Here is a 9,494-nt window from a genome sequence, read left to right on the forward strand (position 1 = left end):
AAGTGTTTGTTAGTTTAAGTCTCTGCGGATTCAGAGCTTGTTCATCAGAGGGGAGAAAGGAGAGAAAAACTGGGGCATTGGAGGATGACTGGAGGATATTTGGGAGTGTTTAGGAGCTCTAGGCAGCTAGAGCTTTGGGCTGAATTCTGCCGCCTTTGGTCCCAAGTCACTGTGTTAACTGCAAGATCTATCCTCATGTTTCTCTTCAGGATTTCATCTCTATCTCCTTTCTGGAAATCGGTGCTCAGTCAAGGACACTTGCTTCCCGGAACGACACCACAGCTGAGCAGCTGAGCCAGCAGTGTGCTGAGAAGTTTGAGGTCTCCCATCCCAAGGACTATGGACTCTTTGTTTATGTTGATGACCAGTGGCTGCAGCTGGACAAAGATGCCCTTCCTCACCATATCAAAGCCTCCCTGCTGAAGAATGAAACCAAGAAAGATTTCCATTTTATTTATAAACCAATAGACCATGAAAACCCACCAGTTCCAATTGTCAAAGAGTCAGACTTTCTCTAAGGGCTGTGCTGCTCTTTTGTTGTGTTTGCTGTCATCCTGGAAGGGCTGGATAGTTTATCTCATTAGATCTTCTGGTATCTGCAGACCTCAGAAGGTCTCTGGAGCGTGGCCTTCAACATAGGGCAGATATGCTAATTGTAAATGCTGTCGGAATACAGGGCATTTCTCAGAAGAGTTAATTTGCAGAAATAAAAGGAGCATTCAGGAGAACATTCATCCTCTGGAAAACTTGAAGTATCAAACCTCAGAACCTCCCACTGGCAACCAGCCAACGTCACAGAATGTAAATGGAGTGGAGAAAATCCAGAGATCTTGTGGAAAAGCGGACATTTACTCCATAATAAATTATGGCAGGTGTGAAGCGCCTCTATGCACAAGGCCTGTGAAAGGTCTGCACACACCTCAATGCTATCTGGAGGTAAGACTGCGTTTATGCCTGACAGCATCTGTTCACCCAGTTTGAATAAACTGAGTCTTGTCTGATGCATTCAGTGGCATATCGTTGCCACCTGTAGCAGAACTCCATCTCTGTCTTGCTGTCTACAACGTCATTGCCTTTGAAGTCCACATAATTACAGACCATGCAAGATGATCCTGTACCTTCACTAAGAATACATTTTCTGCCATCTATTTGTCACTGAAATCAGGTAGTACAGGCATTTTCATCAATGTATTTTTCTTAAAGATTGAAAGTCTTCACCATCAGTTTTACATGTACAGCAGTTTTAATCACATTGGTTGTATGATAGTGTCTGGTTAATTCTATATTTATTTCCATGTGTGATATGTGCAATTATTTTAAAATAAGCGTTTGTAAAGAACTTAATAATTTGCCCAGTGTAGCAAACCAGATTAAAATTTGAAAGTCAAAAAGAGCTAGAATTAAATACCTGTCCCTTTTTACCAGGATGTCATTTTCTCTAGTGTTTTCGTATCTATAAGTCCCACTAGGTTATTACTTCAATAAATTCAGGCTGTTGCAGACAGAACTTGCTAATTCTCCTTTCTACATGTGCTTTCAAGTCATTCAGCCATTGCAGACTTAAATTTCCCTGCAAACCTAAATTCCCACAGAATAAATTGAACCAATGCAAAAATGCATTTCATGAAATTTGAAAACAATTTTTCAGGATTGGCTAATGGAAGCAGGAGCCTTAATTGCAAGACAGATCCATGCCTTCTGGGTGCCTTCATTCAGGCAAGATTCTCACTGCAAACACAAGATACTGGATTGTCTGCATGCAGGAGGCAAGTAACCTCCACTGCAGCTACACAAACTTGGGATCAGGCGTAGCAAAGCTCTGATTAGAAAAAAAGGGTGTTTTACTATGGGTTTTGCTCAAAGCTGCTGTTGTTTCCTCCCATTAACATTCAAGAAAGAATTGGGACACGTTTGGCCAAGTTGCCCAAGGTCCCTGCTTTACTTGTGAAGTTCCAAAGGTAAAATGGCATTGCGTGTAGCTGGTCACTCTCTCAGTTTCTGGGACTTGAAATGTCCATGGTTATATGTGCCCCAGTTGTAGCATGCGCTGGCCAAATCTGCAAACAGATAGCAAACCAGTGCTGTGCATCTGCCAGCTTGGGCTGCGTGCACATCTTGTCAGGAAGGGACAACAACCAAGCAAGAGGAACAGTGAATAACAGCAATCTTGATTTCGAGGACATCATGTGCAGAACTCGCAGTGTGTGACATCAGCACTGAGCTGACTCCAAATTCATGGTTATTTCTGCTCATGTGCAGCTGTCGGCTCCTCCACCTTGCCTCTGGGCAGCACACCCGCAGGATGCCGGAGCTGAACCCCTCCCTTGCACTGCCATTAGCCTCTTGCAGGGCAGCGTGCTCCTGCTGGGAGCCTGTGCTGCTCTCAGGGTGGCACTTGGGATGCCATGACCAAACCAGAGATACAGGTTTCCAGTACTGATCTGATGGAGGAGATGGTGCTCCCAGCGCCCTGAGAGCACTCACAGGCATTGCTGCCTCCAGTGCCTCCCCAGGGCTACCCCACCCAGCCCACGGCTCAGGACCCCATTTCAGCCTCCCAGGGCTGTCAGCCCCTGCCCCAGTGATGCTGCAGCAGGGCTGGTCCCTAGCTCCCCACAGCTATGTCCCAGCCTGGCCTCAGCCTGTCCCCGTCCTCAGGGAGGTGCCCGATGCCCAGGACTGGGGCTGCCCCTGTTGCTCCCCACTGTCCCACTCCTGGCTGTAGCAGTGGGACAGGCCCCCAGAGAGCCCCCATGGCCCCGGGAGCTGCTGGCCTCTCTGCCCCAACAGCAGCTTCCCCGTGTCCATCCTGCAGGCTGTGGCAAGGGCGTCGGCTCCTGCCCTTCTGCTGCACTGCCCTGGATGTCGTGTGCCGATGGCTCAGCAGCAGGCCCTCACCGAGGGGCTGGGTACAGGGTCCCCTGGGCACTCTGGCTGTGAGGCAACATGTCCTCACCCTGCCTGGCTCCTCGGCCCACCACCATCCCTGCGTGTTGGGCGAGCTCGTGGCAGTTTCCCCTCTGGTGGAAGCACTGCCAGTAAAACCCTGACACACCGCACAGAAAGGCCGCTTGTCCTGTTTCCACTGTAGGTGTCATCACTGATGTCCATATGTCCTGAGGGCTGACCTGCTCTGTGTTGCCCATACTGAGGACGATCTCGACTGGCACCCCTGGGGCTGTGGCAGCAGGAGGGTCCAACCTCTGGGCAGCATCACTTACAAACCTTCCTTTTTTCTCAACCCCCCTACATACTCTCCAAATCCTCTGTTTTACACCCACTCTCCCAAAGGAGACACCCCACCACCTCTTGCTTCCCTTCCCCACCCAAACCATGGGCCCAGACTGGCTCTCTGGCCCACCTCCCACTGGCCCCCTTGGTAGGACTCCAAGCCATGTACCCACCTCGCTTCCCACCACCTGTGCACAGGTATCACGCTGCACGGGATCCATGTATGGTGGGACTGGGGGTCCCCAGCGCCAGACCCAGAGGTGGGGGTTCTGACCAGCAGCTTAGTTCTACCATGGCTGCTGCAGGTTATTTTAAGGCCCAGGAGCAAAGATGTGTATGTCTGCCAAAGTCCTTGGCCTGATGAGGTTATCTTTATACTGTAACATTCACAGTTAATGAGCCTAAAGTAATCTGATGGGGATGAGGCTAAAGTAGAAACACGCAAGGAAGGAAGCTAGGACTGATCTTCTGCCGGGTATTTCCGGAGAGCAGCCGGACTTTGCACTGGCCAGGGTCAAGCAACAGACTGATGAAGTGAAGTGCCCTGGCACCTCGCAGCACCCTGGGACATCTGAGTCAGCAGCTGGACCTCAGGTGAGGGGGAACCATGGATTATACGGCTGGTCAGTGCAGCCCATGGCAACCATGACAGTGCTAAATCACTGCAATCCAAATGGGCTCAGACTAAAATTTACCAAAGCCTAGTCCCAAAATCAGACCTGCAGATCCCAGTTTTCAAAATGCAAGGAGTGCCAGCTGAATTTCTGTGGGCTTTTACGAAGGCTCTCAAATTGCACATGCAACATTTTCCTCTAGCATAACAACTGCAAAGCTCTGATTTGATTTGCAAAGGTTGCCATGGCTCTTCCGAACTCAGAGATTATTGCCAGTAATGTGAGGTACTGTGCCTGGCCGTGAGCTGCCTGGAAGGAAATCCCTGTGCTGGGGCTTGGTGCAGAGCGGGGCTTGCGCAGAGGCCGTGGGGCACTTGGCCTGTTTGGTCACGTTATATAAACCACCAGCAGCAACTTTGCTAAACATACATCTCTGGGGTACAGGGGTGACCCGGCTCCCCCAGGGTCCAACCACAGCTGTCCCTTGTCAGGGAACACAAGCTGGGAGATGACCCAAATGATGGGATCCTGGAGGACCCAGGACAGAGACGGCTGCCTCCTCTCCAAGCTCACAGCTCAGTGGTGGGACTCAGGCTCTGCACGGGCCAGTGTCATGCAGAAACAGCCTGTCTGGAACAAACGTGCTGTTGTTTTGGTGACCCTAGCAAAGCTCTGAGGCCCCAACGTGGAAACTGCTGGAGCAGTTCAGCATGTCCCTCCCTCCGGACCTGGGTGCCCAGGGTCCTGCGCTGTTTTGGGCTGGTATCTGACTTTTTGGGTGGTGAGAAAAAAAAGTCAAATGTGGGAATGAAATGGGCATTTTTAAATGCTCCATGGGATTTTATTCGTTTGCTTTGCCATGGGGTTTCCTCATGCTGCAGCCCAGGCGAGGAGGAAGCGGTTCAGTCTGGTGATCTGTGACCTCCCCTGGTTAGTCAAGATGGTCACGCTGTGACTCATGCTCTGGCCCTCACATGAGCCATCAGCAGGCAGGAGTATTTCAGGAGACTTTGACCAAGTAGGGTTGTGCAATCCAGCCAAGGCCTCCTCAAACACTTGTTTGCAGAGAAATGTTGTGCAACAATCACTCATTTACTCACAAGGAAAGGATCCCAGTGTGAGAGAGAGGAAGAGGCAGACCTGCTGAACCTGGCAACTTCTGCAAAGAAAAAACAAAAAGCCCACATGGCCACTTCGTGCACAGAGCTGATTTAACGCCACTTTGCACCCAGTGATACAATCTGTCAATAATTCACTAAAGTAATGACACCGGCAGGTCATGTATAACCTAAAATAAAAGCCATTGACATCAAAGGCAGTCTTCCTGCTGAATTCAAGAGCTTTTGGGCCTCATTATGCATCAGTCACGAACTGTGCATCGAAACCCGGCACAAGACTGGCTTTTTTCCACAGGTTTGTGGAGTGATTCGGGCTGGCAGGGACCCCGGGAGGTCGCCTGTCCAACCCCTGCTCAAGTGGGGCTGCCTCCCAAGGTTGCTCAGGGCCTCATCCTTTCAGTGCTGCACGTCTCCAGGGCTGGAAATCATACAGCCACGCTGGGGCACTGGTCCAGCATTTCAACCCCTTGCACTGTGAAAAACGGTGCTTCCTCCTATGCAGCTGAGGCAAAGACCCTGCCTGCCCCACCAGAGTCCCTCCTTGGATGGGTGTTGCTGCTGTGGGATACCGGCCAGCTCTGCCTGTGGTGCATGGGATTACAGACTTGTAATATTTCTGTTGTCTCCTGCCTCTTTTGGGTATCGTGTCCTTAGGAAGGAAGCGGCCTCTGATTCAGAACTGCCTGAGCTCTTGGCACGAAATGCTGCTTAGTCAGGACTTTAGCTTAAGTGTCCTTTCCCTCTGCTGCTCCTCTGCCCCTGTTCTCGCAGGGCAGAGGCTGAGCACAGGAACAAGAGAGGCCTTCAGAATCACAGAATCACAGAATCGTATAGGTTGGAAAAGACCTTTAAGATCATCAAGTCCAACCGTAAACCTAACACTGCCCAGACCACCACTATACCATGTCCCTAAGCACCTCATCCAAACATCTCTTAAATACTTCCAGGGATGGCGACTCAACCACTTCCCTGGGCAGCCTGTTCCAATGCTTGATAACCCTTTCAGTGAAGTGAAATTTCCTAATATCCAGTCTAAACCTCCCCTGGCACAACTTGAGGCCATTCCCTCTTGTCCTATCACTTGTTACCTGGGAGAAGAGACCAACCCCCACCTCTCTACAACCTCCTTTCAGGCAGTTGTAGAGAGCAATAAGGTCTCCCCTCAGCCTCCTTTTCTCCAGGCTAAACAACCCCAGTTCCCTCAGCCGCTCCTCATCAGACTTCTGCTCCAGACCCTTCACCAGCTTCGTTGCCCTTCTCTGGACACGCTCCAGCCCCTCAATGTCTCTCTTGTAGCGAGGGGCCCAAAACTGAACACAGTATTCGAGGTGCGGCCTCACCAGTGCCGAGTACAGGGGCACGATCACTTCCCTAGTCCTGCTGGCCACACTATTCCTGATACGAGCCAGGATGCCATTGGCTTTCTTGGCCACCTGGGCACACTGCTGGCTCATATTCAGGCGGCTGTCAACCAACACCCCCAGGTCCTTTTCTGCCAGGCAGCTTTCCAGCCACTCTTCCCCAAGCCTGTAGCGTTGCATGGGGTTGCTGTGGCCCAGGTGCAGGACCTGGCACTTGGCCTTGTTAAACCTCATACAATTGACCTCGGCCCATTGATCCAGCCTGTCCAGGTCCCTCTGCAGAGCCTTCCTACCCTCCAGCAGATCAACACTCCCGCACAACTTGGTGTCATCTGCAAACTGACTGAGGGTGCACTCGATCCCCTCATCCAGATCATTGATAAAGATATTAAACAGGACTGGCCCCAACACAGAGCCCTGGGGGACAGCACTTGTGACCGGCCGCCAACTGGATTTAACTCCATTCACCACCACTCTTTGGGCCCAGCCATCCAGCCAGTTCTTTACCCAGCGAAGAGTACACCCGTCCAAGCCATGGGCAGCCAGTTTCTCCAGGAGAATGCTGTGGGAAACTGTGTCAAAGGCGCTGCTGAAGTCTAGGTAGACAACATCCACAGCCTTTTCTTCATCTACTAGGCGGGTCACCTTGTCGTAGAAATCGTGCCCTGAGATGGGCACGGCTGCTTGGCACTTACCTTAAGCCATCCTGGTGAGAGAAGATGCAACTTGGTTTGGACAGAGCTAAAATAGTATTACTTACTGGAATCTCTAAAAAAGTGCATTGTCTCCAACTCCAGGTGAACTGCTTTCTGCTTTATCACTAGTAGAGAAGGGAGGCTGGTTACATGCGCTCTGAACAAAACTGTGTCTATGTAAGCTCGCATTATATAGAAAGAGCATACAGTGTACTATGGAGGCTGATCAAGCCTCCTGCCCTCCAGGTCCTCTCAAAGCAAAGGCAGTGAACTGCTGTTTGCGGCAGGACGTTGGGTAGAAAGGCACGGTGGACTTGGCACAGAACGGCTGGGAGAAGGGCCCTGAACTCTGCTCCTAGCAACGAGGAGGAGGAGGACAGGAAGTCCTGGCTGCTGCAAAGGACACTTGCCAGGGGTTATATGGATATACACAACTATTCTCCTCAGGGAAGGTTTTTGTAAATAACGCAGCCTCAACTTTGCCCTGTCCTGCCTGTTGATGACAATTTGCTGGGAACCTGACAGCTTTCCATATTTTGCAGAAGTCATTCCTGTACCCCAGCATTCTAGGAATGCAGCCTGAGCAGCTGCGTGCCTGCAGGAAGAGTGAGGGTGTCTGCGCTTGCCCAATACACCGCAAGATGCTCTGGCATAAGACTGACCTTGGACAATCCTAAAATGATTTTCTCATCAGGTTCTGTTACCATCCCAAAATAAACAGCCTGCCATGCAGGCACTAAACCTGTGTGATGCTATTTGGAGGCCTTAAAACAAATGTATTGATCAGTGCAGGTGGAGGTTGTTGGTTTTTTTCCTTCTGCAGGGCTGTTCCCTGAGTCACTGCAAAGGAAATGGGTCTCTGGCTACAAACTGGAAATTCAATAGCACATTAGTGCTTTTTGCAGGGCATGGATAAGACCCCGCTGCATCTCAGGCAGTATTGTGGGTGCAGTGACACCGTCAGCAGATTGCCTCTTTCATTTCGGCACATCCCTGAGGGAAGGGGTAACAATGCCACACGTAGCATTTAGGATGGTGAAGCTTTGGAAATCACTCTTGCAGGAGGAAAACGGACAGAACAAAACCCCACTCTTTCACGTTTCAGCTTTGCATCCTCAGAACTACAAGGGTCTGCAGGAGGGCCAGGGCACGTGCTGGTAGTGAGGTACAAGTACCACCTGGGTGTCAGTAATGTGTGAAAATAAAAATGTGTGCTAGCACCTGATTTTTCATCTGATAATCACCTTTTGAGGCCTACTTAGTATGGCTGGAGACTCTGGGCTGTAAAGTGATGCTATCTGTGAAAAACCTGCAGGGCTTTTTTTTTTTTTCCTCCTCTGCATTCTAGATATGAAAATCCAAAAGACCAAAAGCCTCTTCTGAATACCTCAGAAGAAAACGGGCATTTCTAAAGGGTGAAGAAAATTGTTAAAACTATGAACTGATGATGCTAAGTGCTTGAAAAGCAGGCTGGATTTCTAGGGCAAAGAACAACTCTAAAAACAGAGATGTGTAAAACTTAGCAGATTTAATGTATATATTCAAATAGGGCTTTGAAGGAGTTACTTTTCCTGTTCTTTCAAAATGATGGGGGGTTCTTGGTACACTCTTTCATAACAGCAGCCAGACTACGTAAAAGCTGTCCTGTGTGGCCAACCCTTCCTCCTTCCATCAGGAGAACACCTGCAACACATTCAGGCACTCAAGAATTTCATTCTCTCTTATTTTTAGATTTCTGCTAAAAAAAAACAGCTTTACAGCTGAAAAGAAACAAGAAGCAACTCAGAAGCAGCATATATCTGAACTTTCAACAACCCCCAAGGTGCAAACTTTCATTTCTTAATTCAGTAAAGCCCAGTTCCACATACTTTTAGCTTTTCCTATCCATCTTGACACTAGCTGTGCTCTGGGATTTCTCCCACTCACTCAGCAGACAGCTGAAAGTGCTAATGCTCCTGGCTTTATCTGGCTGTTCTTTATATAAAAGTAGTATCAGTTACACCCCCTACACTCCTTTCCTCTGAGTGGAGCTACCTAAAACTCTCTCCACCCTGCAGATGCTGGTTTAGTTTTTCCTAAAGTTTCTTCTTTTCCTATGGAGATGAGGTAATTTTGCATATTTTAACACACTTTGGAAAGAACCCTAAAGTATTTCTGTATCCTGTCTTCATGTGTAAAAAAGGTATGGTTAACCTGAAACTATTTTGAATCACCTCATAACCTCTAATTTTCCCCCTGCTTGTCATTTACTGTGTCACCTCTAAGGAGTGGTGCCTTCAAATGTGATTTTGGGCTTTTGATATTTTGTTGTTGTCGTTGCTTTTGGGTTGGGGTTTGTTGGTTTAGGGTGTGTGATTTTTTGGGGGGTTTTTTTGAGATGACTTGTCTTATAAAAGGCTTACAGGGGATAGATAACCTTTTAATGCAATATCATAAAATTATTTAGCTCTCATTCATTTTCAAGACACAAGATGT

General features: G+C 49.1%; 1 protein-coding gene across 2 annotated transcripts in view; it reads left to right on the forward strand.

Annotated features, from left to right (window-relative positions):
* Positions 1-1,502, forward strand: part of RIN3 (Ras and Rab interactor 3) — a 70,399-nt gene extending 68,897 nt beyond the window's left edge. For both annotated transcript variants that reach the window (XM_075503453.1, XM_075503454.1), the window contains one exon: positions 210-1,502. In XM_075503453.1, the coding sequence (XP_075359568.1) occupies positions 210-518 (309 nt within the window). In that variant the 3' untranslated portion in view covers positions 519-1,502. The remainder of the gene's footprint in view (positions 1-209) is intronic.
* The last annotated feature ends 7,992 nt before the right edge of the window (positions 1,503-9,494 follow it).

Source organism: Mycteria americana, chromosome 5, assembly GCF_035582795.1.
Source record: "Mycteria americana isolate JAX WOST 10 ecotype Jacksonville Zoo and Gardens chromosome 5, USCA_MyAme_1.0, whole genome shotgun sequence".
NCBI classification, from domain to species: Eukaryota; Metazoa; Chordata; class Aves; order Ciconiiformes; family Ciconiidae; genus Mycteria; species Mycteria americana.